Source organism: Crocodylus porosus, unplaced genomic scaffold, assembly GCF_001723895.1.
Source record: "Crocodylus porosus isolate Cpor-Errol unplaced genomic scaffold, CroPor_comp1, whole genome shotgun sequence".
NCBI classification, from domain to species: domain Eukaryota; kingdom Metazoa; phylum Chordata; order Crocodylia; family Crocodylidae; genus Crocodylus; species Crocodylus porosus.
The window spans coordinates 62,434,546-62,462,440 of NW_017728886.1; the positions used below are offsets into that span (position 1 = coordinate 62,434,546).

The 27,895-nt window shown below is 41.2% G+C and overlaps 1 protein-coding gene across 3 annotated transcripts; it reads right to left on the reverse strand.

Moving 5' to 3' along the window:
* On the reverse strand, positions 1 to 27,434 carry HACL1 (2-hydroxyacyl-CoA lyase 1). 3 transcript variants are annotated; one of them, XM_019535494.1, is made up of 17 exons: positions 27,276 to 27,434; positions 24,476 to 24,580; positions 20,977 to 21,017; positions 19,201 to 19,281; positions 18,145 to 18,217; positions 17,311 to 17,388; positions 16,290 to 16,384; positions 14,507 to 14,619; positions 12,145 to 12,280; positions 10,685 to 10,790; positions 8,126 to 8,209; positions 7,707 to 7,808; positions 6,572 to 6,726; positions 3,849 to 4,007; positions 3,443 to 3,550; positions 2,431 to 2,617; positions 1 to 2,045 (listed from the first exon to the last, which is right to left on the reverse strand). In XM_019535494.1, the coding sequence occupies exons 1-17, from the start codon at positions 27,339 to 27,341 to the stop codon at positions 2,013 to 2,015; spliced, it is 1,722 nt and encodes a 573-aa protein (XP_019391039.1). In that variant the 5' UTR covers positions 27,342 to 27,434; the 3' UTR covers positions 1 to 2,012. The 3 variants fall into 3 exon arrangements, with proteins under 3 accessions (XP_019391039.1, XP_019391058.1, XP_019391048.1); XM_019535513.1 differs by lacking the exon at positions 27,276 to 27,434 and adding an exon at positions 25,753 to 26,549; XM_019535503.1 differs by lacking the exon at positions 27,276 to 27,434 and adding an exon at positions 25,641 to 25,718.
* Between the last annotated feature and the right edge of the window lie 461 nt (positions 27,435 to 27,895).

Sequence of the window (27,895 nt, forward strand, 5' to 3'; positions counted from 1 at the left end):
TGGCCACTAAAAAGGCAGTCACTTTTTTATTGATTTTCAAGTACAGAATAAGAATGTTCTATTTACTTGAAAATAATCTATTATGGTTCATTTCCAAGACAACTCAGATGGTCAGTTTATATCAATTATGTGTACTCTCTATTCATAGCACAATCTTATTAACATGCTCGTGTATTGTTTCATTATCTGAATATATAAAAGCTAGACTTGTTCACAAAAAGTCCCAATGCTTACAGTAAGATCCAATGATTTGTTGACTGCTTCTTCCCTTATTTATTGTTTTTTGGGTATGCAGTCTCTAATGGACTTGATGTCAGTGACTCAACCAGCCAGTAATTTCAGCCTAGCGATACTTCTAGACAAATCCCAATGGATTGGTTCAAACAGGGTAACTAGTTTCCCCCATGGGTATGTCCAGCCAGGTCTCAGTCTAGGCTGCACCCAGAACCATTTCCATAAAGCTTAATTTTGAGTCTCAATCATAGCCCAAGACTTAAGCTTGTCCTTCAACTCAAACTTTAATCCTCACCTGGGACTTCTGCTGGTCCCAATCATAACCCTAAGCAACTGTTTGCCAGTATTTAATACAATTTAAGCATAACTAAAATCTCAATGTTAAACAACCAACTATAAAAGTGGCTTATTAGCAGCCAAACTCTAAACTTTCCTTCCCTTGCAATGAGCAGCAACTCTCCTTACTATCTGAAAAACAAAACCAAACGTAAAAAAACCCTCCCTTCAAAACTGTCATATGTTAAAAATTGTTTTGGGGGGGAAGCTGTTCCACATCTGCTTCATCCTCAGGGTTATGCCACAGGACAGACAGGCATGAAACCAGTAGATGCTTCCTTAAGTGGACTAGTTTTACATTCTTTAACGTCTATATTTTACCATGACAGTCAATGGGAGTTTCGTTATTCAATCCAAGTAACAAGACAAGGCTGTAAGGTTTTATGTAGTAAATACATTATCTTGCAGAACGCTTACTACACAAGCAACCAACTATACCTTTGAATATCAGGGAGAGCCTGGTTACATCCATCAAGCTGACCATTAAGCTTTAGTTTAATAGTATTTTTACTTTTAATTATTAAGCCTTTGAAATCTATTCAAAAAAGTTTATTTCTGACTTTCTGCACCACTAATTTCAGGTGGCAGGTAGAGATAAATATAATGGGGGAATATTAAAAAAAAGTTGCCATTACACCAGGTTTCAGTTAACACACTGCAGAAATGAAGGCAACGCACAGAAATTCAGTATTGTATTTAATGAACCTTGGTGATTTTTTTGTTAGTGAACCTCAGTGATTTAAATTACAAACATGCAAAGATATAAAGCTCCCAAATCACACACCATGTCCCTTGATAGAAGAATACAGCATAAGCAATTACGGTCTCAGTCCCTTTTTGACAAAACTGGTAACGTGGAAGTGTTTCTGGGAGTAGGACTGAGGCAACATCCTTAAAAGTTACTGAGTACCCTCAACCTCCAATGACTTCAATGGGAGCTGGGGACATTTACTAAGCCTGATCCTGAAGACACTGAAAGATTAAAAAACTTGAGCCCTAAAAGAGCATATAAAACGTGGTACAGTAAGTAGTGTGTTGGCCAGTGAAACGAAACGAATCGATTATGACTGCATACTGCCAAGGATTCCTTCAATTAAAAAAACCCCAAAACTTTCTTTCCCTTATTTGTCTTCCTAAGACCTAAGAATGTAATTGGCAAGTTTAGATCTCCTGCATTTTGATGAAAGGCAAAAACAATTGATTTTACTATTGACTACTTTTACATAACCTGGTAAAAGCCTGATATACATTCAGGTGTTCCTTGTGCATACAATAACTATTGCTATGCCAGTAGTGTAAAAACAAGTGATTGTTTTAAGAGTGAAAAAACTTGGATTTTTCAACTTTAAAAAGACAGGTGTGGGAGTTTCACCCCTGGAAAATTACATGGCTTTGGCTTAAGCAGATGCACATCTTTGAATCATCACACTCTGGATTTTCCATTACATGTTAGAACGAGTCAGCCACGGAAAATCCTGAAAGCAAAAAAGACAAGTAGTAGAAGGAATATAATACAAATCCGTATTTACTAGCATGCAAAATTATGTAATGGCAGGAGTTTAAGACATCCCATGAAAATATAACTCTATCTTTTAATTTCATGTTCAAGAGGAGCATGAAGGAGAGATTGTTGATTCCATGAGAATACTCAATAAATAAGGTTCATTAGGAAAACAGATATGAAGGCTGAGGCCCCGAAACTGCAGGTAGAGATTTCAACACAGGTAGAGATTCCTTTGTTCTGCCTGCCCTCTCCTCTTTCCATGCGACTTCACTAGGGCTTCATGAAAATTCAAAGGGCCTACCTGCTCAGAGGTCACTGGTATATCAAAGCTTGAGAAAGGAATAAAACACACATACCTGCTGCTTTCTTGCAGATAGTGGATCAATCATTACATTGATAAGGGAAGGGACTTGATTTTCTTCCAGGCTTGCTTTAAGGGCATTTTGTAATTCCTCTGGTGTTTTTACAAAATATCCTTTGCCCCCAAATGCAGACATGACCTGCTCATAGTGGGAATTAGGCAGGAGAAAATTAGGAAGTGCACTGAAATAAGAGAGAGATTTTTGGGTCACTGCAGATTGAATAGCCAGAATGATTAATTACTATTTCAATTTTCATTCTTTTTGACCTCATATAGACCATGGCCAGCAGTGGGACCCTAAAAAGGCCATGCTGTTCCACTTATGCTAGCTCCCAGAGCAGAGGCAGTATTGTCAAGTCAGTGCGGCTCCAGTGGTAGAGCTGGCTGTCTCTTCCACTCAGCAGTGACAATAAGGCTCTGCTGTAAGTGTGTGGCCCAGCCCTGGCCTTAAATTACTCAGATGATCTTTACAGCTTGCTAAGTTGTTTCTGAACAGGAGGAACTATATTTCAGGTCTTTTAACACTTACGGTATGCCCACATTGCAATGACTATGACTGCAGTTTAGTACAGACACACTTGAGCTGCCTATATATTATTATCTAGCTAGCTTAGATACCATAACAGTTTAGACATGTCAACCAAGAGCTTGATGCTGGCTGCAAAACCAGCCTGAGAAACTGAGTAAATATTCAGACTGCTAGCTTGCTCTGAGTTGCTGTAGCTATGCTTCTTCCACTTCCTAAGACTGTTAATTTAAATGAAGTACAATAGTACATTACATTTATTTAGCACAACAGTTGTTCAGTTGCAACTGCTGGGTTTAGCTCTGCTTAAGTAAGGATGGTGGTAGTTGAAAGGTAGACTACTGACCATTTAATTACTGTTCTGAAACAAATCTTGTTCCACTTGAGTTCTTGATATGAAACAGAAAACACTAGCAGTGGATACAAATCCTTCTCATCTTATTTTCAGTAAATTAAGAGTGCAAAGATTGGAGGTACTCACCACATAGATGGTTCTCCAAACTTTGAAATCTCTTCCCAGGAATCTGCATCAACGCCATTGTATATCCCATTGTTGTTTACTATGATAATCAGGATGGGCAATTTATACCTGCAACCGGTTGTGAATAAAGAAATATTTGGAGGAATTCTAAAATAATTGCATCTTCCTATGAACTGTTCAAGGGACGCTGCTTGATTTTAAGGAAAAATGTACTGTACAGATGTTCTTATGCCTACCATTGTTGAGTCAGCTAAGAAGCAACATTCATACGCCATGTATTTTTAAATTTGTTTTCTGTGTGCTTTTAAAAGCACTCTGTGCAGTTTGTTTCCCAGATTTCAAGGAGGGTTTGTTGTTTAGATCCTGACATTAAATGAAGGGGGTTTACTTGAGTAAAAACATTTACCTGCAAATAGTTTCTACTTCCATGCCAGAAAATCCAAAAGCACTGTCTCCTTCTATGCAGATAACTCGTTTGTTTGGTGTCCGATCTTTAGCCACCATTGCAGCTGCTATGGCAAATCCTAGCCCAACTCCCATTGTCCCAAATGTACCAGCATCAAGTCTACAGGGAGAAAGCAAATAGCCTTTTAACTCCTAACATTATTCTTCCATTGCTGCCAGGTAACAGTTCTCAGTCAGTCCATGACAGGCAGTACTAACCTTCCAGAAGCTTGACATAGTCCACCATACCATCTGGGTTGCAAAGAGATTCTGGATGCACAGCATACTATGTACTGACTATCACACATCTATCTATATAGGTCAGTAGCACTCAGCCTTTTTTGCTCATGGACTGGACGGCCAGTGCCTGGTGTCCCTGTGGGCTGGATGCAGCCTGTAACCCTGATCCAATGCCTGCGGCAGGCTCAGTGGGGCCCATCCAACAACGCAGAGGGGGCAGCCTGGCCCTGATTCAGCTGCACAGCAGGAAGGTAGCTTGGCCCAGCCCTAACTCAGACATATGGGGTGAAGGGCTGTGACCCAACACTGGTTTAGCTGTATGTGGAGAAAGGGGAGCAGAATGGCCCCACCTGGTTGTGTGGGGGGAAGTGGTGTGGGAATTTGGTAGCCAGGGAGGGTGAACCACTGCTCCCCCACTACCAAATTTCCCGATCTGCGTGCAGCCCCATGGGCCAGATCCCACAGCTCTGAGGGCTGCATATGGCCCATAGGTTGGAGGTTGGGTGCCCCTGGTATAGGCTATGCTTTCCTTTGTGCATCTAATCAAGGTCTTATAATACTTTAATGGAGATACGCATGAAAGAACTTTTAATACAAAAATAACTGATTGGAATAAAGTATGCTTATATACTATCAATTAAAATATGCTATATTGCTGGTTGCCTTCATTCTGCATAACAATGGAATTATGAAAAAAGCTTATTAATATGTGATCAGCTGCTTGAATTGGTGCTATAGTGGTTATATTTACTGAGCCTTCTCTCCCGGGTTTTAATTAAAATGCAAAATAAAATCTTTGCCATGGTTAACTCCTTTGAAATCCAACAAGAAGCTTGAAAGCCTCCAGTCAGACAGGACTATTCAATTTTAGTCTTCAGGGTCAACCTCAAGTGAACTGCAAGCTAAACTTAAATCAAAGCATTTCAGTCAGAGGCACATATGGAATATGAGTACATAAAGACATGTGTGTGTTTAGGTATAACTTCTGAAATTTATCCCCATGTGTGTGCAGTCCTACCTACAAAGAAGTGCTAGTTTTATGTGCCTTTCTTTATACCTGCCTCTCACATTATCTCATATCCAAACTTTCTGTTCCTTGGCACTCTATAGTGATATTTTTGAAAGGAAGTTCTAGGTCCCAGGCAGCCATTATACTTAAGATGTAATTAATTTGTTACTCACATCTTAAATAGTAACTTGGCCACACATTTGTGCAATTAATGGTACCACAAAAAGAAAAAAAACAGCTGCTTAAATACTTTAAAAAATATGGAATATTTTTATGGTTAGTTTCCATCATACAGCATGTATATGAAGCAAGGGTTAGGACCACAGCTGGGTCTCCAACCAGCCCCAGTGTGGTCCCCACCAGCTATGGCATGGTCTCAATCCACCTGATGATCAGATTATGATCAGATGAATTGAGATCACTCCAGGGCTTGAAATGGCCAACGTGCAGTCCTGGAGCCAGCTGACAATCGGCTGATGGTCAGGCACCTGACTTTCAACATGCCAGTGCAGGGGGAGCCTGGGCTCATGGCAAGTAGGCTACTAGTAGGATCTGATCCTAGATCCCCAAATCATAGAAAATTAGGGTTGGAAGGGACCTCAAGAGGCCATGTAGTTCAACCCCCTGCTCAAAGCAGGACCATCCCCAATTACATTATCCCACCCAGGGCTTTGTCATGCCAGGCCTTAAAAACCTCCACAGATAGAGATTCCACTACCTCTCTAAGTAACCCATTCCAGTGCTTCACCGCCCTCCTAGTGAGAACATTTTTCCTAATATACAACTTAAACCTCCCTTGCTGCAACTTGAGATCATTGCTTCTTGTTCTATTGTCTGCCACCACTGAGAACAGTCTAGCTCCAGCCTTTGGAACTACTCTTCAGGGAGGTAAAGGCTGCTATCAAATCCCCCTTCAGTCTTCTCTTTTGCAGACTAAATAAGCCCAGTTCCCTCAGCCTCTCAAGTCATGTCCCCCAAGCCCCCTCACCATTTTTGTTGCCCTCTGCTGGACTATCTCTAATAGACTCTCTCCAGTACATGCATCCTGCCATGCATGTGTGCCATGGCAGGAGGCTCAATTGTTGGGATCAGGGATGATACCTCTAAATGAACATCAGACAGCATTCTCCACAATCAGGTTGAAGTTTCACCTCAGCAAAGAGGACTGATTTTATTTTCTCTGATACAGACTACCTCCAATTTATAGTCATTCTACTTTACTACCATACCAGAAAACACTCCCAAATTTGGGATGCTAAATTTATGAACTTCAATTCATAGGTAGGGACTTAGAAGTAGCCTGATTTGCAAAGATGTCGTTCCCAATATTCTAATGGGGATACTGCAGAAAGTGCTTGACTTCTGAGTGCATCTCCCGACTATGATGGAAACAGTATGCATGTTGTTGGGTCAGGGCAACAAAGAAAATACTTCACCTGTGACGAGGATAATTGTTTGGAAGCATAGTACGTCCAATATCCATAGTATTTGCTCCCTCGCTTACTAGAAAGCAGTCCTTGGGTAGCAGTTTTTTGGCATGATGGAATACAGTATAATAATTCATAGGCAGAGACTTTTGTAATGCAAGTGCCTTTAAAAAAAGAGATTATTAATGAATTTCTGTGTGTAATACTTAGCATAAAGATTGCAGAATTAGGCTGTGAAATCAGTGTCTGCTCTGCAAACTAAGGCTTGAAGCATTAGACTGGGCATTAAACTGTTTGTCTCCCTAGCGTACTACAAAATGGGTGAGATCAGTAAAGCAACATTTCCTGACAATGCTTTGGTAACTGTTAAGACAGGACATTTTCAGCACAAGATACACCCTGAGTGTGCAGCCTGCTCCCTCTAGTGGTCTATCCATGAAAAGACTTAAGTAACAGTCAATGTATTTGGTTCAACCTGTAAGGCACATAAATTCAGACTTGACTACTGCTAATCATTATGGTTGTGCAAAATTTTAGCACCCGTTTTGTTTTGGAGGTGTTTCAGCCCATGTCAGCACCCAAAACACCAAATCCAAAATGAAACAGAAGGTTCTGAAACATCTCCGATAGGAAACAAAACCATCTGAAATGTTTTGGAAATGTTTTGGATATTTCCGATTGTTTTGGAGGCGGGCTTGCGGGGAGACAGAAAAACTCAGAAAAGGGGAGGGGGAGGGGGGGAAGGGGGGAAGAGAACCGCTCTGATCTTGACATCTGTAGCTGGGCAGCGTCTGCGATCCGTCCCTGATGTCCCTTCCAATCCCAGTACTCTGGGGGAGGGACGGCAGCCTGCTGTCATCCCGTGCACAGATCCGGGGGCCTGCGCGCCCTGGGAGGAGTCTGGCACAGCCTCGCAGCCCTCCTGGGGGGTGCAGGCCCCTGGATCTGTGTGTAGGATGACAGCAGCCTGCTGCTGCCAGCTGGGGCCAGCACTAGCACCCGAATGCTGGAAAGAAACTAATTCGGGTGAACTGAAGGTTCAGATTAGTCAGGATGGCTTTAGCTACAATACCAATGAAAGAATGAGCCAAACACTATCCTCAAAAAAAGAACAAAACCCACTTCTACTTAGCCATAGTATTACCTGGGCTTTTTCTTCATTGTTCTTCATTGTTTCTCTTAGCCTCTTCCACCACTCTGTATCAGAAGGGTATTTCCATAGACTTCTGCTGAATTCTTCCAAAAGCTAAAACAATATAAGAAACCATTGCTCTGTTTCCTTTCATCCTATTTAAATATGCTTTAAGCACTAGAATTGTTTCTTCAATTCTAATGGCACAGACCTTGATCTCAGTACAACAGTTAAGTAATAGTAATAAGCAATATCATCAAATTATTTTAACATGATTAATTATATTAACAAATAATCAGTAGCAATTAATCATGAATACATTATAATTAGTTATTAATTTGAACTGACAATTAATAATAGTTTAAATTCAGTGTTGGATTTGATGGGATGCACAGCATAAATATGCTATATAAAAAAATGCTTTTCCTTACCTGCTGGGTCACAGCATTTATGTCACCTAATAAAGTGGCAACAGGTCTCACATTATTCCCCAGCTCTTCCGCACAAATATCAACCTATTTAAAAAAAAAAGAAAAAAAAGGGTGTTTTTAGGCAAATGAAAATAGATTCCATTCAATTCAAGGGCTGTAGTTCTCAACCAGGGTGCCATAAGAACCTACCAGGGTGCCATAGTGCTGCTGTTGGGTGATATTGCTGCAGGTGCCTTGGTTTTCTGGAGCACATGGAGCCCAGCTGAGAAGAAGCTGTAGCACAGACATTACATAATCAAGGCAGGTGCACTGCTTCTGCTTTAGCTGCTCCTTGTTTCTTGGTATGAGCCGAACTTAGAAGAGCTAAAGCAGAAATGATGCACTCACCTGCACAATGGGATGCACCCTCCTCTGCTGCAGCTCCTTGTCAGCTGGGCATCCTGTGCCTCCTGAAAACAAAGATACATGGGGCAATTTCAGCCTGCTGTGGTGGCAACCTGGAGACACATACTGCTGCCACCAGGTGGAACTGCCTTGAATGCCTCCATTCCTAGGAAGCATGTCAGAGTTGAACCAGGAACAGCTGCAACAGAAATAGCTCACTTGCCAACATAACATAACACAGGAGCCTGCCTTTCTGCTGCAGTTGTTTTCTGTTCATCTCCCAATGTGCCTCCTGAAAGCAGAGGTTCATAGGACAGTTCCCTCTGCCCCATGTACCTCTATTTCTGGCAGACACCCTGCAGGATTAGATCAGAAAAGTCTGTGGCAAGAGCACACGCTCCTGCCACAGCCCCTTCTTAATCTGGCCCTGCAGGAAGCACATGGTGCAGATCTCCCTGGCCATGGTGGCAGTGACTAGTGGGCCGAGTAGAACAGAAGGATCTAATAGCTTAATAACTAATTGATAATTAACAATGCAATTATGTCTATAGTATAATATTCATAATATACTTACATTATTTTTTAAATGTGGTGCCACAGAATATAGAAAAGTTGTTGAGGGGTCCCTTGATCCAGTAGCATAAATAGTGGTGGGTGAGAAGGGCACCAGACCCGCAGGCCAACTTGGGTGGAAAGATAAAATCATTCCTCACCCCTCCAGAGTCTGTGCCCTGGCAGCAAGAGCAGCCCCACAGTGTTGCTCTTGCAGCATTAGCCATTGCAAAGACACCGTGTTGCTTGTGCTTTATGAGGAAGAGCCAGGGCAGGCACAACATGTGGTAGCAGTGGCTGCAGCAGCAGCTGGGGACTGTTTTGGGTAAGACTCCTGCATTGCTGTCCCCCCACTCTCAGAATCCGCACATCTCCTTACCCCCTCCACTACACAGTTTACCCAGGGAGCAAAGCCTGCTTGTTACACTACTACCTTGAATCTAAAAAGGCTGAGGACCACTGATCTATTGAACAGTCCTTTTTTAAAACAGGTTTATCTGCATCCTTAAACAGACTTACTGCCTGCAATATATAGCACAGAATTTTGTTATTATTATTACAGAGAACACCAGATGAGGGCTAAGAGCCTAAATCTATACCCTGAAAAGAGTATGCAAGATAGTCTCTTACTGAAAAATATTTGTGCATATTATTAGAGAATCAGAATTTGTTAATCATGTAAAGAAATTGGAAAAAAGATCGTGTGCCACAAAGACATTTCCAACTTATCTTTGTCAATAACTAAAAATACCTCAGAGGTTACATAAAATATTCAGTTGTGTTCAGGTTGCCAAGGGAAACTGAATTAACTACCTATTTTAATAACCACCTAGGAGGTGAAAATCTGACTTCAAGTGAGATTAAATGAATTTTTGGGCTTTCCAGTATACTCTTTAGCGCAATGAAGCAGAAAGGATGTATTAATTTCAAGAACCAATAGGGTGCACGAAGGCGAAACTTGTGCTATATTTCTGGCAAGGATAAAAGTAAAGTGTAGAGGCCAAGATAATCTTTAAGCTACTTAAAGTAGGCCAGTCAAAGAACAGGAACTTTTACCTTTGAACACATGGGCTCAGTGAGAGAGGGTTTTAAATCTGGGAGTAAAATTGCTTTTACATCCTACCCTTCCCTAACACAGGAAGTTTATCAGATGCATTCCTTAGTTAAACATCCTTCCCTCCTCCAAGTGATTTAGTAACCATAGAGATCAGTCAGACTTCATTTACTTTGATGCAGAATGCAAAGATAATGTTGTAGAGGAATCCTAGAAAGTCATCTAGTCTTATGAATCATTCCACAATATTTTGCAATTTTTTTTTGATCAATCAATCCTGAACACAGTACATGGCTATTATAGATCTAGCTCTGTACTAGGAACTAAACATGATCTTTGCCATTTTCTTGGAATAATTTTGCATCTGTTTTTAAATAATCAGGAGAATTAAAAGAAAAGAAACCACATTTATTTTTTTGGAGAACTACAATGACTACCTGTACTGTACTGCACTGTCAATATAGCAATGGTTATCCCAGGAGAGAGCAAGCCATTACAGTTATTCATAATAATTACTTTAGGAGAGTGGTAAACTACAAAAGCCTCTGTCAAATTATTTTCCTAGTTACCTGAATAACTTTTACATCTGGTCGAAATCTTGGTGGAAGTCCAAAGTGCAAAATCCAGTTCAACCTGGCACCAAGTAATACTATTACATCAGCATGCAGCAATGCCCTAAACACGGAAAACGAAATAATATTAAGTGGGAAACATATTTACTTTTTAAATGTGCTTTTCCAAAAGGGAGATAATTCCAAATAAAAAAGCAGACCTGCTGTTTAGGAGAGGACACCAACACATCTGCATTTTATGTTTAACTTAGCAAACTAACCATGTTTTACAAAGACAACCATTTCTCCAGTTAACACAAGCAAAAACATTGATTAAAAAAACCCACTAAGTTCACTTTCTAAAATTATGTTACATTTTGTGAAAGCAAATTTAATTAGATATTAAAATATATATTCAAAGAATTTTGAGTACTCAAACTTAGGTATTAAGGTTTTCCATGAATTCAGCCCCCATGTACATATATACCCAAGCATATAGACCTGTTTTGCACAGCATTTTGTGAACCATGGCATTTTGGTACATCCAAGTTTCTCAGAAGACAGGATTAGAAGCCTTCCTTTATACCAGGGGCGGGCAATTATTTCAGACAGAGGGTTTACTGAGTTTCGGGAAGCTGTCAAGGGCCACATGGGTAGCATCACCCCTTGACAGGTGCCCTGACCCCTGGTCGCCATCTTGTGACCAGAAGTCCCACCCCCTAACCCCTAACCTTTGTCACCACAAGTCCCTTCCCTTGCCCCTGGAAATACTCCTTTCAGCAAGGGGTTTTGCCATCTCAAAACCAGAAAATTACCAAATTATATTCTAAAAAGTGATCATCTACAACATTCATTAATTTGAGTTCAAAAAATATTTTTGTTCTGATTTACATGTGTTTGTGTGGTATACAGAGATGACTGCACAATAGCTTAAAATGAAGTCTTACTCTTGTATATTGTGGGGGGTGGGTATAGGTTTGTGGGGGGGTATGAGGGGAGGGTGGCTGGGATTTGCGTATGGCAGTGCAAGGGGAGGCATAGGTACATGTGTAAGGAGAGGCATGCGTGTGGGACTAACCCTATACACACACACTGCCCCCATGTCTGCAGACACACACACACACTGCCCCAGTGTCTGCCGACATGCCCACCCACACATACACATCCCTACCAGTGCGGTCCCATGCTCCATGGTTGGGGGATGCAGCCAGGAGCCACAGCCAGGTGGTGCTGGAGCAGGGTTGGGGCAGGAAATCAGGGAACTGGTTGGGGGTGGGCAGGGCTAGGTTGCTCAAGCCTGCAAGCCTGCTGAGGGCTCGTTTTGGGTCCTACTGCCCCTGGCTCCAGTCAGCTTTGACAGGGAGAAATACATATTAATTTACTAAATTTTTTAGGGGCTCTGTGGGCTGGATAGAATGACCTGGCGGGCTGGATCCGACCCATGGGCCATATTTTGCCTGCCCCTGCGTTATACAGACCTGGATCTGGCTGCAGCTACACAGTTGGGATGGTTATCAGGAACAACTCCTTTTCCCATTGGTGTAGGTAAAAATGGTAATTCACACTGGTCCACCAACCTTCTGATACTGTCTTCAGCATGTGAATAAGCAGCACCTGAAACAATCAAAATACACGGGGACTATTTCATATGGTCTTTAAATACACCTTTCCATAGCTAATGGATGCAACAGAGAACTTCAGTACCTGTTTAACTTTAGGCATGCAAATAGCTTTACTGACTTATAAACATGCACACTTGAAAGTAGATATAGGCTTAAATGCATTGCAGAACTGGGACCTAGAAGAAGAGAAAAACACGACACATGTATGAACATGTTGTACCTCTTCACCTAAACAAAACAATCGCATTACTGATGGAGCTTATAGAACCAACTCTCATTAAGACTGGCTAATAATTCCCTCAACTGAAAGCAGGGTCTTATAAATTTGTCAGACTAATTGGGTTGAGACCTTCCATACCTTTGACTAACCATATATGAAAAATTTCAGCCAAAATATTTCAGCTATTTCTGAGAATAAGGTTAAAATATCAGGGAGAAAATCCGCCTATATTTGATTCTAGTTATAATATTTGATTTTAGTTATAATATTTTTTATTAAACCACCTTTTTATTAGTTGGTCTAATAAAAGATATCACATCTGCTCAAAGAACTTTGTCTGCCTATGTCCTTAGATCAACACGGCTACGACCAAAAACCTAGCATTCTAGTTACAAGACATCCAAGTAAACATTTGGAAAAAAAATAGCATGTGCTTTTATAGTAAGGACCACATTATAAAGCAAACACACAAAAGAATGTTGAATTAAGGTTGCCTATATATTTCCATTATAAGCAGAAATAGAAAATCTGGTCCCTCATAGAGGTCTCATTGGCTTAAACCCTGAAAAACAGGGTTTATAATTCCTTCTAAAACTTCTGCTAGTATTAACTGCAAGAAACAACTGTGGATAGATTTTTTTTATGCATACATTGTCTTTAGTCCTGATAAATTCTTGGCATCATCATCTTGTAGCAATGAGTTCCACAGTCTAAGTGTACATGTTGGCATTTCCCCCTCTTTTTATTAGGCTGGATCTTTCTGAGTATGCCCCTATTCTTGTGTAACAAGACAGGGGGAGGGAAAATTGCTCATCTCCCTAATCATTATTATTTCATTTTATATAAGCTTATTCATCTTCTTTCTAAAAAGTAAACAGACTAAAACTTTCTTTACTCTCAGAGTCCCCTGGAATCCTTCCCTAGGGGAGCTCTCCCAAAACCCAGAACCCCGATACACTCGGGATGTCAGAAATCTGAGCACGCAGCCAGGCTCTGCACACAGTTTTTGAAGTCCGGAAGCATAAGAAACCCCTCCACAAACCCAGGGTCTCTGTGGCTTTGGTGTGTCAAGTGTCTGCATCTCCCTGAGACCTTGTTTCTCAGCCCTTGTGAACTGTAAGGCAAGGTAAGCACTATGGCAGGTTGTGGAGACTCAGCCCAGCTGTTAAGTTTCTCTTGACTTTAACAGGGGATGCAAGGCTGCCCCACAACTGTCAGCCTGCCAACATAAGAGAACTGTCGACTGAATTCTGCCAGAATCAGGCTGCATGACAGAGCTACTCTGCCATACATTCAATATAAACCAGCTGCAAAAACATTACACACATTTTGACGTCTGCCAGGGGCCTATGTGATTTCAATTCAGTTCCTAGTAGACACTTATCTTCAACACAAAAATCATCATCATTAATTGCCTGCCCTGAGAAGAGAAGCAAAATGACAGAATGGGCAAGCTGCCTGCTCTACTCTCTCATCTCTGGAGAGGTCACCTCTAAATCAGAAATACAATTCAGAGTAAAGTTTGTAATGCAATGACAGCACTGCCTGCTATATGATTCATGAAGTGGGCTTCATGTTCCACTAATAGTAGTCTGCCACCTTCAGCAAGCAGAAATGCAAAAAAAAAAAAATCACCTTTGATTACATGTTAAAACCCTTTCTGTAGAGACAAGTCTCTTAGGCAAGTTCATGCCAGAGAAGGGTCATTTATATTTTGAAGAACAGGATTTAAGTTTGAAAAAAAAACTGGAAAAGGTTTTATGCTTAATATAATTAACATTTATTCACCTGACTTTTCTCTTACTCCAAACAAAAAGAATTTGCAAGATAGATGGAAACATATTCTAGAAAGAAACAACAGTTTAATTTCAGATTGCAAGGAAGATATTTTACAAATGGTGAAGAAATAGAGATGCTTAAAATTATGAAAAAAAGTATTCTACTCACTGTTCTTTACTACATGCTATAAAGTTCATAGCCATTATCAAAGGATGTTACCTTTGCCAATGATTAATAGAGGTTGTCTGGAATGTGAAATGACAGATGCTGCAGCAGACACAGCAGAACGTTCAGCCAGGCTCACGGGAGGCGGCAAACAGCATTCAACATATCTGAAAGTCAGAGAGAACAGGGTCTTCAAAGGAAATGCAAAGCAAAGCATGCCATTACCAAACGCCATTTGCTATAAAACCAAGTTGTGCAATACCTACTCCAGTCATTTACTATAAAACCAGATTTTGCGATACAAAATTCATACCAAACCATGATATTTGTCAGAAGAGAACATTTTTTTACCAATATAATTTAAATCACCCGACATATTCAAACTGTATTTCCTATAAGAAAATCAGCCACTCCAGGTAGCAAGTAACAATTTAGACATCCTGCAAAAATGAGATTCCTAACCTTAATATTTACTATTATATTGTGAACTGACAATGTAAACCAATCTCTATTAAGATACACCTGTTGATCTTAAATTAGTATTTTATATTTACAAAGCCTCCCATTCTAAAACTTTTCTTTCTTTTCACTAATATTTTGGCAGTCAGATTTTCACCAAGTGGTGTAAACCTCTTCTTTCCACTGTAACAATAAAAATACTGCAGACATTTCCTACTCTAGCTGCAAGCACTCTGCTTTTAAAAAAGGAGAAAACAAAGATAGACTTCCTTACAGATTTTCTTAGGAATATCTGCCAAAAGTTCAAAGCTTCTGTGATTGTCCCTTTAGTTCACAATAATGCCCTTTCTTACAGTCCCTTTGATTACAAGTTCTAGAGAAATACGAGCCTGCAAAACCTAGAACACTCTATCACAGGAGGCCTTATTTTATACACTGTTCCTACCTTACAAATACCCTAAATCTACTGGACTTAAATGTATGCTTAAATGTTTTCCAGGATTCAGACAGGATAATAGATCCACATTAGTATTTTCCTGAATCAGAGCCCTCCTACCAAAGGCCATCACTCTTATCCAGGTATCTGTATGGCACGCCCACAGAAGATTTTCCAGGCCACCATGTCACTGACTTCTATTTCTCCCATATAAGCTGAATACTGCTTGTGAGGATATAGTATGTATTTACATGCTGGAATAATAATATTGTAATTATAATAGTTCATTGGATTTCTTCCAATCCTTTAAAAAAATGTTTTTACAAATATAATGCTGCACAACACATTAGAAAATTACAACTTTACCAACTACATCACAGGGTCACAGAAAAGCAGGGCTGCAAGGGACCTCACAAGGTCATCTAGTTTAGTCCTGTGCTCAAAGGAGGATCATCTCTGACCAAACCATCCCAGCCAAGTTTCTCTCTAACCTGCTCTTGAAAACTTCCAAGGAGGGAGACTCCACCGTTTCTCTAAGTAGCCTGTTCCAGTGCTTGACTACCCTCATAGTCAAAATGTTCCTCTTAATCTCCAACCTAAATTTCCCCTGCTGATGCTTGAGGTCATTCCTCCTAGCCCTGTCCTCTACAGTCACAGAGAAAAGCCCATCTCCATCCTCTCTGTAATCACCTTTCAGGTATTTGAAGACTGTTATGAAATTTCCCCCCCTCAAGACTTCTTTTACAGACTAAATAACCCTAGTTCTTTCAGCCTTTACCCATATGTTTTGCCTTCCATGCAAGATTGAAAGGTATGTCTGCAATATGCTAAAAAGTCTTACAGGAAGTTGTGCAACCCTTTGGATGAACAGATAAAAATATAATGCATAAAAGAACTCCACTATAACTAAGAACATCACCTATACAAATAACCTGTACTCACTTGACAGAGCTCTTACTCATCTGTAGATTTACAAAGTCTCCAGGTATGTCAATGTAGCAAGCACCTGGTCGACCATAAATACTGGTTCTAACAGCCTAGAATTATTGAGAGAATGGAAGAAACACTTAATATAATTGTGCTAAATAAATTTCTAAAATCTTAATACTTGAAAAAAATCAGATTGTAATGAAGGAAACATGTTGTTTTATTACCTCTATGGGACAAATATCTATTAGAAAATTTATAGTTGGTGGTTTTAAACCTAGCATCTTATGGTCTTTAGCCATTTAAATGCAACTAATTTTAATTTATCTGAAGAGTGACAGTGGATAGCGAATATTTGGATTTATTTACATTGAGGGAGCTGCTCTACCTACTCTTACATCTAGTTTCAGAATCAAAATTGGCTGCTAAATTTCTATTTAAAGCAGCATGAACCTAAGTAAAAGCCCAGTGCCCATATCTTCTTTACTCTACACTCCAGGACTTCTATTATAGCTAAGTACTCCTTTGCTGACCTGGCACTTCTAGGAAAAAGTGTTATTTGAGAAGGAATTTAGGCTATGTTGCTGCAGTCGTGGCATAAGACTTTTCAAACCTGTTCCTGGAGAGTTAAGATAAGACAGTCAGTGAAAAACCTCATCCCCCTCTCAGTGAAAAACATCTATCAATACTCTGGAGTTAATGCTGAAGTTGCATGACACTACATTTCTAATTCCTGCACTTATATTAGATAAAGTTTATTTTAAGAATGTATACAATTTGTAATTGAACAGAAAGACTGTTGTGGAGTTTCCTGTATTATTCAGTTGGATTGGGACTATTGTCTGTTTTCAAGATTTCTCCAGGAACTAGTTTATGGGAAAAAATCTCCCAGGTTTTTGCAGGGAGTTAACCAATCAAAAATTCCACAGTAGTTTCTGTAGGATCAGGCTATTCCTGATATAAACTGTTTCCCAGACTTCCAGCATGAAAGAACATCTGTCCAAACACTGCATTGCTACCTAATACTATTTCATACCTTTTCAATAATAGCAGGAATAGTTTCTAGACTGCTGGGTCTGGCAGAAAATTTGCTGTATAGTCTACAAGCTTCAACCTGCAGAAGAAAAAATAAAAGACAATATAACCAAAACCACATATCACACTTTTTCCTTTCCCTTAAAAAGGAGTTACATTTAATTTACAAAGGGAGGTTCCAGAGAACATCAAGATTTAGAACACTGTATAGCAAAACAATCTGTAAAAAAGATGTTTGAGGCTGCAAAACAGAAGTGTTGGTTATCTATAGAAGCCTAAAATTCAATTTAATGGCACAGCTGTGCCTCCTGTATGCTACTTCAATAAAGGCTTGGGGTTTGTTCTGCTGACTTCCATCTATGTTAGGAAAGGGGAGGGGAGTGTTTTCCATTGTGTGATAGAATAAAAAGCCTTTCAGAAAGCAAAAATGTAATAAAAATGTATTTTTATGACATAAAAACAGACTCCAAACAAAAATGGTAAATGGTCATCACTCCAGCAGCTCCTTTGATTGCCATTTATTTTATTTTGCTGGGTGTGGTATTTGGCAGCTTATTGCTTTCCTTGGACCCAGGGGCAATCCAAAAAAGGAGCCAACACAATTTATATTAGCTGAAAGCCTATCCCAGATCATGAACCATAATGTCTATCACAGAAAAGAAACTAATTTGACATATTAAACAGCCTGCTTCTCTAGTTAAACAACAGAACAAGTTAATACATTAGGAGACTAAACAGGAAATATAAAAGTGTGAAGACAGAAGTTAATTTTAACTGACATACATCACCAAGTACTCATCTGAAAACTTTCTACAGGAAGATTATAGCTATGTACCTGTGGGAATTCCTGGAAAGCTCCCATGGTGTCTTGATTCCTGTCAGAGGAGCCCCCGATAACAAGCAAAGGCCTGAAACAAGTAAAAAATGTATTGTATTTAATTTCTGATCAACCAGCCTCTGACCCCCTTAATAGCCTATGTAATATAATATTGTTATATAGTATTGAGATGATATAATGTAGTATAAATAACATATAATGAAATAATTATTATTCCTATTACTGCCCTTATGTAATATCCTTAGACCCTATCATGCACTCTGCTTAGTATGTTTCTTACAGAGGTGTTGGTTCCACCAACCTCAGCAGGAGTAGAAGGTGATCAGCATCTTACAGGATGAGACTCATACTACCATCGATTTGCCCAACAGCAAACCATTAAGGGCTCAGGCATTAGAATCAGAAATTTGGGGAAGTTCTTTTCTCTATACCAGACCTTTTGTATTGCACCTCAGGAACAAAGAGATGTTAAAATATTGCTCATGCACACAGATGCCTGTAATATTGGTGTAGTTTTGCTGTGCATGTGTATTTTCAAAAGAACATGAGCATGGAATGTGAATTCAAGCTGGGCAGATTCTTATAGCTAATACCCCAAAGTTTTAAATGTCTCCACCACTGGAAGAAGGACAACTGGGGGTTTTTTTCCACTCATTTTGTATGTCAAACTACTTCAAGCTGTCCAATGTCACAGAATCATAGAGAAGTAGGGCTGGAAGAGATCTCAAGAGGTAGTCTAGTCAAACCCTCCCCTCTGAATGCTGCTTACATTTGGGTATACAGGGTGTAACCATATTATTCTACAGGCAACAGGAATCAGAGCTCATGGCAGAGGTGATATCTTTTATTAGACCAACTAGATATTTGCAAGTTTTCGGGTACACTCACCCTTCCTCAGGCACAGGTGAATGCAAAGATTGTAAAATTTCTCCTAGGTGAAAATGAAAACTCATATTTCACAAGAGAGCTCAGTTGTTGTAAAATCTCCCAGTTGGAATAGTTCATTTTGTGCAAATTAGGCTCAGATAAAAGCACACATTTGGGGTGTATTACCAGCAATTCATGTTTGCATTTGCCATCCCACCTAGGGCATGTATGAGACCTGGACCAGACACCACGAGGCAGACTCCTGGTCTAAAGGGAAAACGGATCAAAAGGAAAGTAAACACAACAAATGTAATACAAAAAGAGTAGAATGCTCAAGTTCAAAAATATCAAACTTCTGCAAAGATTGTCAAATTGTGTTATACTGAACAGATTATTATGAAGGCAGAGCAAAAGATTAAGAATCTAAGTTTCAATTTTAACATTCTCTCCATATAAAGACTAGGTTTGACATGACTTAAAAAGTGTTTTTCTTTAGTTCTACTGTGTTTGCAGGCTGAACCTGTAGTTGTCCTAGGACCAAGTAGCACACAGCCTACTCCACCACTGGCAACTTACCTAGAATATAGCAGCATATGCTTACTGGCTTGATCTAGTATGTTGTGCTCAGCTAGCATTCTCTGTACTGACTGTCTTTTAATGGAGGTGACTGGTCATGTTAGCTGCCTCTTATGGGGCAGATGATTGAGTAACAGTGCTATATAAAAATCTTAAAGTAATTGCCAGCATCAAAGCTTTATGACCTCCTCAGAAGACTCAGTTTGACAGGTTTGTTTAGCACTATTCTCTTTTTAGTAGGGCCACTATTGTAGTGGATCAGCTGATTTCCCTGAAATCTCTCATTTCTTGCCACGTTCTAAAATCTTAAGTCTTTTTATTCTGCATGTTTGGTTTAATTGCACAACAGCAGGTCCTTTATGCCCTTTCTGTTTCCATTTGGCCGTCTCTCTTTCCTCCTATTGCCAGCTGGTCAATGTATTTATTAAGATTTTAGATGTGAAAAAATGTTCAAATTGTTTTATTTCCCTTACTTCCTGGGTCCTACTCAGTGAAGGGTTGGGTTCAAGGGGTTAGGGTGGGGCAGGAAACAAAACCATTTTTGTGTGTCCATTATTCTCAGCCTGTTCCAAACCTAAATTTGAGTCATCTCTAATGCTTGGATATAATATTTTCTAAGATACCATTCTTAGAGTAGAGTATTCCTAGAAAGCAGCAGCAATTTGGCCCTTGTCTCAATCCAAGAGCTCAGGAACTGTGGTGAGGAAAGTGTCATAGTTATTAAGTAGCCCCTACACAATGTAGGAAACTGCCTTATAGATTTGTTAGTAATTAGTTCTGCTGGCTTCACAGTCCTGTTAAGAGATCATAACAAAAAAATCAGCTCCTTTATTAACAATTATTGGAGAAGAAAATAAAAAATGTTAACATTTCATGTCATAGAACTTACACCAAATGCATAAATATGTAGCAGGTTTCCTAAATTACAAAAAATGGTGTTAGTTTCATTCAGAACATTTATTTACATGAAGATACTGGGCTCATGGGGTTACACTAGGAGTTTGAGCTTAAAAGGCAAGATTAAGAAGATTGGCAAGACTCTTTCTCCAAGTGAGATTTAACTACATAACTTGGGCCCCACATTACTCCTCTACCATGAGGCACAATAAAGAAGAAAGGTAGTTAGCTATGTTAGTTTGAAGTCAGGCAAAATGCAGGGTAGATATGCACTTTACAGTCTAACTAAATCATTTTTAAAGTGCGTATCTACTTTGCCTTCTGCATAGTAACAGAAACACTGTTAACAGAAATGAAATTAAACCCTTCTATGCTAATATTCCACTTTAACTCCCTTAAGCAACTACCCATCTTTTAAAAAAAGAAACAGAAAAGGCAATGTTCTTTGCTCAAACAACCAATAAGTATACATATAAATCAGCAGCTTACCTCCCTGTCAGGTACCCAACAGCAGAGGCAGCATAACAGGCCTATTGAAGATAATACAAGACTGTTTATATTTTTACATTAATTTCAGCCTTTCCCCATACATGTATACATTAACTTTTAACAATTAGATTTAATGTAAACACATACAGGTTTGTTTAGCTGAAGAGACTGTAAACTAAAAAAGTGGCATCCACCATCATCCCTTACAAATATACATACACAGGTGGCAAAATGTAGAACATTGAGCAGATTTCCCCACCTTTTACAGCCCACAGCACCAAAGTAAAACAGCTTTTAAACTAAGAAGTTGAGAACGATTCAGTTGTTAAAATTAATGTGAAGGATTGGGCAGCTGAAAATGAGCATCTGATCTGCTTTTACTGGCTTTCAGATTAAGGTGTTTGAAGAAAGGTATAAAGAGAAAAGGCAACAAACAAGTCCCTGGCAGACTTTCACTTTAAGATGTGATGAGATCTTACTTGTGATCCTAACACGTGTGTGGCAGGATGTACATTTTGGGATTGGGGAGTAGATCCCAATCACATCTTACTTGCTGATGACCCTGAATTTATGAGCCTGGGCTACCTCTGCATCAGCAAGATGAAACCCATGTGCCGATACTCAGCTCGTCAATTGGGACAGAAAACCAAACTGGTCCCTGCCACCAGCTGACAATCAGGTGACTGTCAAAGCCCCAGCTGGGGGGCAACAGGACCCTGGGATTGGGCTGTGGCAGCCTGCTCATAGGGGACCCCTAAGCTCTGGGGATGAGTAAAAACCTGTGTGCTCCTCAGCTGGGCAGCGCATGGAGTTTTATAGTTCTCTGTACACAAGGAACCTGGCATTGTGTAATACAGCTTACTAATATTAAACTTACACATAATTAAGCATAATTCTCAAATGTAACTCTCTGAGTCAGATGGGTATCCAAGCTGGCAGGACTTCTGTGGCCCCGATGTACATTTAAGATGCAATTAACAGGCTATTGAAGCCACCATTAGGTGTGGCACTTTTTCGCTTAAAAAATATTTTATTGAAATTTTCAAAAAATAAGCAATGCCCAAAGGTTCATATTTGCACATAGCAACTGAATGTTAATATGGTTTTTGAATACTATTTCTACACATTGAGGTTTAATACTATGATTATGGTTATTTTTTTTATCACACATGGGCAAAGATTAAATGAAAAAAGAAAACGTAATCAAGAAACAGAATCTCTGAAACATTAGCTGCATGTCATTGGTTAATATACCTAATGCTTCATAAAATTCGTGTGTAGATAACGTTTCAACTCTCACAGTCTGACAGAAAGTCTTGGGATTTTGAATATTCTTCTTAAAACCCCAGCTTCTGGAGTTTTGTGATTACAAAGAAATGTCAGATTTCATTATTTTTAAAAGTAAATGCCTAGCCCTCACGATTGTATGATGTGGACAAAATGGCCAACGACTCAGAAATCAGAAAGCAAATATGGTTTGTTTGTTTGTATTTTACCACAGCATGTGATTTTAAAAAAATCTCTGGACTTTTAAGTCACTCTTATTATGATGCTGGCAACAGTCCACATAGCGTCATTTCCTGTGAAACTTGGGCATACAGAACCATACAAAAATGGCAAGAAATAATTAAGAGTAGCTGGATATCCTGTATGAATGCAATCCAACTTACTCTCTAGGACTTGGCTATTGAGTGTAGTCAATAAGAACTTCAAAAGTGAACTCAGACTTTTCTTCTTTCATTCCAGAATGAAATGGTAAAAGGAGTAAGTACATATTCAAAGCTCCTTTTGACCATTTTACATACTATTGCGTGTCTTTTCCAACCCCAAGAATAACTAAAGAGCTCAGAACAGAGACATGAGGTTAGAGACTACAGTTCAGTTGCATGTAAATATATACATTTTAAGTAAGTGTAGGCACTAGAGGAGACTGCAAAAAGAGAAGGGTAATGAACATCCCATTACTTTTACAGCTTGAGATGAACTGGCCACACAGCAAACAATAAAGCAGCAATAAGCACTTAAGTGTCAATGTGCAAATGTCTAGAGATGATATTTGGAGTGAGCATTCCATTTGCAAAGTTATTTGTACCTGAAAAGCAGGGTGCCATGCTGCTGTGGCAACGTTGCACTTTTAAGCTGATTGGCAGAAGAAAGTAGTGCAAGTAACTTTGCTTCAGATATACTCGTTACCGTTAAAACTGTTAAAGCTTTGCTTTTGCAAGCAGTGAATATTACACAAGTCAGTACAGGCCAGAGCACTTTCCATTTTTTAAGAAATGAAATAAAATAATCACCAATTAAGTGACTACATTTATATTATATATTCATCTCAAAATGCAGTTTTTAAGTTTGATTCAGACCCTCATAGGGTTGATACTGCTCAGAAGAAGGAAAGGTTTAGGATAATAAATCACTAACTGCATTTTCACAGAGGTTAATGTTACATTGGTACTACTCTAATTATAGTCTCTTAAAAACCATCAATCTGAATTAAACCCTGGTGCAACTACTAAAATCAGTGAAGTTGAATGCATTTACACACAGGGCTATGTTTGGGTTACCCTGTTCACTGCAGTAAAAGCTAGATGTCTGGAAGCCTTCCCCTTCCCCTCACTCCCATGGCACATACTAGGAAGAACCCTGGTAACTGCAGGGTGGAGATGATCTGGGTCACCCAGCCACTGGGCACAGGGCTGGTCTGAAAGCCAAAACCAACCCATGGGCCCCTCCCACTCCTGCTTCCCAGCATGCCTGCTCTGATGGTCACTCCAGCTGATCTGAGACACATGTGCAGTGGGGAGCCAGGGCTATGTGCAGCACAGTATGGCTGGAACAGGAGCTATGCTACACATGGTGACTGACTCTGCTGGACTGCGCTGCTCATGATTCCTGCTCTGGGATACACGTTGCATATGGCACTGGCTCCAACTAGCCTGGGACCTGCATTGTACATAATGCTCATAGGTGCCGAGTGCAGTGCAGGTCCTGGACTGGCTGAAGCAGGAGCTGTTTGCAGTGCAGTCCCAGAGCTGTTGGAGCAGCAGCTGTGTGCTATCTTGCTGAGGTGACCACTGTGTTGTGGCCTAACTGAGCCACATGCAGCATGGATCCCAAAACAGCCAGAAGACATAGTAGATGTTTTCGATCTGAGCCTTCAAGAGGCAGGTCCCAAACCAGTTGGAGTGACTGCTGGATCAGGTATGCTGGGGACGAGAAGAGAAGAGGAGAGGTCCACGGGCTGGATGATTCTGACACCCTTAATTTAGTGCAACAAACAGCATAAGAAAGTCCTACAGAATGAAATTAAGAAAAGCAAAATTTAGGATACATGAATTAATTAACCACCCAGTAGAGAAATATGTACAAATTGTGGAAAAAAATATTTTTCCCCCTAGTGTTCCAAGTACCCATCATACACATTTTGAAAATTGAGATTGTGCTGTAAAACAAATGGTTAATATGAAAAGATGACTAATCCAACAGGAAAGTTACTTACAGCTTGTTCATTTCTCATTCCCACATATTTTATTCCAGTTGCCTGAGCTGCAATTGCGATTTCAGTGACAGGAATGCCAACAATACCAAACATATACTCAATGTTCTGAAAAAGAGAATTGTTGAAAATTAAAGAAAACAAGAAACACCCAGAATTATTGTTGCAACTGATCTTTGCTAATCAGATTTCAAAAGTGGCTTCTGTGCAGTAGCCCTTACTCTAAATTCTATTAAATCATAGTAATTCTATTAAAGTGGTGCCCATCCCTTTGGTCCCGCAAGCCAGATGGGCAGTGCCAGGTCTTTCTCTGGGGTGGATCCAGCCAGTGGGCTCATTCCAGCCACATGGGAGGGGCGCACAGCTTGATCCTGATTCATCCTCCCAGGGTGGGGGAAGTACGGGGATTAGGAATGAAGTGGAACAGCCCCAGTGAGGCAATGAGGAATTTCCACTGCTCCCCCACTGCCACATTTTCTGACTGGTAGACATCCTCACAAGGCTTCACAGGCCAGATTTCATTGAGATTTCATTGCCAACACACGCTGAACCTATACTACAGGTGCTTGTTCTTGAAACAGACACAGTTTAGCTGTATTACTGCAGCTCTCTGTGTGCACACACCCTCCCTCTCTTCCCACCCTCCCTACCCCTCAAAACTCCACACAGGGGACATGTACTAAAGTAGTCCATGCTGCTTCTGGTTTAAAAGTTATTGTGTACGATGTCCCAGAGTAGCACTGCCTTGCATTATATTGTGTTTTAAATGTATATATACACTATACTGTATAAGGCAGGGGCGTCAAACATGTGGCCTGCAGCCCAGAGCTGGCTTGCAGTGCTGCTGTATCTGACCCACCAGACTACCAGCAAGCCACAGAAGTTGGGGGGCAAGGCTGGGGAGAAGCAGCCAGCTGCAGAATCTAGGGCTCTCAGATCCTGGTGGATGTGGCAATCGGGGGCAGGAAGGTGACTGAGAACTGACACAGCCCCAGGCAGTCTCCACTGTTTTGTCTGTCCCTGTTGCCTTGGCCCTTACCTCCCCAGCTGCCAGATCCCACTGCATGCCCAGGTGCAAAGAATTACGCCACTGGGTTTGTTTCAATAAAACCTAAAAAAGCAGGAGCCTGCCTGATGACCTGCAGCCAAATGATATATGTGGACATACCTGCTGGTATACTTTGCAGCAGTCTCCCAACTGGCCCCAAAATCTGATGGGCATCCACTAGATAACTAGGCCTGCCCCAGCTCCTCAGTCTGTTTGTGTATTGCCTCTTCACCTTACTGTCCATCTTGGATGTCTTCACTTTCATTCGTCTTCACAATGTTCAGCTGCTCATGAACATAACTAGACTTGGCCTTACATGATTCTTTTCATTAGCCGTTTGGTTTTAAGTCTGCAGTCAGCTTGATACTTTACTGAGGCATGAATCGATAACAAACGAGGACAAAATTCCTCCTCTGTGACTGCTTGTGATTTGTAAGTTAATTTTTCACTACTAGAGCACAAACAGCTATAGAGTTTGCCTTTAAATGAAGCCCACTTGAAGCCATTCCAGATCAGGGGATGTGTAATTTGGCAGCTTTGATAAAATACTAGTGGGTATGTGCTTAAGGTGAAAGATGGTGGTGATTCAGAGGGGCACTGACAGCTAGGGAAAGAAAGTAAATAGGGATTGATAGATTATGATTTACTATCTCTCAAAATACAAAAACTAGGGGTCATAAAATGAAACTGGTAAGGCAGTAAGTTTAAAACAAACAAAAGGAAGCTCTTTTTTCACACTGTGTCACTGAGCGTGGGGCTCCTTGTCACCAGGTATTGTGGAAGCTGACAGTTCAACCAGACTGAAAAAATGACTGGCCAAATTCTTGGACAAAAGGGGCGTCGGTAGCTATTGAGCACAAGAGCTGGGGATACAGGCCCTGAATCAGAACATCCTAGACTTTACATGCTGGAGGTTGCAAGTGCCAGAGGAACAGTTGCAAAAAACCTTTGTCCAGACCCTATTCACCCTCCCTTGCAGCATCCACTCTGCCAATTCGTGACACAGGAGACTGGGTTAGATGCACAGATGGTCAGGTCCAGTTAATGGCACTTCTTGCATCTATCTACATCAGCAACCGAGCCACCACAGGAACCCATTTGCTCCTGCTGCAGTCTTTGTCTTTCAACTTTCTTAACAAACTTAACTGATCGAATAGCAGAGGCAGCATTTGAGCTGTGTCCCACTGCCTTGAAGATGGGCCCAAACAGGTAGCTCGCTTCTCTCAAGATCGTTACCACAACTCATCTAAACGTCTGCAGGGAACCTGAGTATCCACTTCCCTTTCCTGCAGTTGGTGTCAGTTTGCTGTGCCCCTGCCTACGCAAAACTGCTATTTTTCTTCATCCCCTCCCCACCCTGAGGCCTTGGTGTCAGTGGACTGGCACCAGCTCCAGCTGTCCTGCAGCCACGAGAGCAGGGGCAGCCAAGCCCAGGGCCCGCATTTCCCAAAAGAGTGTTGAGTCCAGCCAGGGTAGCCCCAGAGACACCCAGGGTCTGCACCCCCATCCCCAGGGGGTGGGCACGTCCCCTGCACTAGGGTGGCCTCCTCTCCGTGCTCCACCGTGCTGGGAGAGGAGCAGCAGCCGAGCAACGGGGTGCAGAAGGCCTTCGGCGACCAGCTCCAAACATTTGCCGGTTTCCGGTCTCGAACCCAGCACCACTGCACAGGGTGGGCGGTATGGCCCCACTCGCGCCCCGTAGGGGAGGAGGTCACTTCCGGCTGTTCTTGGGGTCAAGGGTCACTGCGCTCTTACTTGCGCCTTTAAGGCTTCTGCGATGAGCTGGGCGCCGCTCAGCCGCTCCGCGACGTCGGCAGCCATCGTTCCCGCCCGCCTAGTCAGTCAGCCAAAGCAGCAACGCGCTGACTGATAATTGACAGGCACGCGAGACCAGGCGAGGGGGCGGGACTTATGGGCTTCAGGGCGAGAGGAGGGTTACAAGGAGAGGCCGCTGATTGGCCGTCAGCGCCGGGCAATCAGACACGGCGCAGCGAGCGTGTCTGATTGGACAGCGCTGACAGCCAATCAGGCACGCTCGCAAAGCGGCGGAGAGGAGCGCGTGGAGCCGCCGGGAGAGGACGGGTAAGCGGCGGCGCGGCCGCAAAGCCCAGCACCTGGGCACTGGCGGGGACTACGGGCCCGCACTGCTGGGATCAGAAGCCCCGTGTACAACAATTGCTGCGTTTGTACGGTAATTGTAACCCGTGTACGGTGGACAATACTAGAAAAGTTCAAAGTGCACAGTAACTTCTAAGGGCGTTCAGTGACAAACCCGAGTCCCTCGGGGAAGTCTGAACCGAGGTCCCTGTCCGCCGCCGTGCTCTCATAACTGCCTGCCTCCAAGTAAAGGGCTTTAGCTTGGGCAGAGCTGTCAC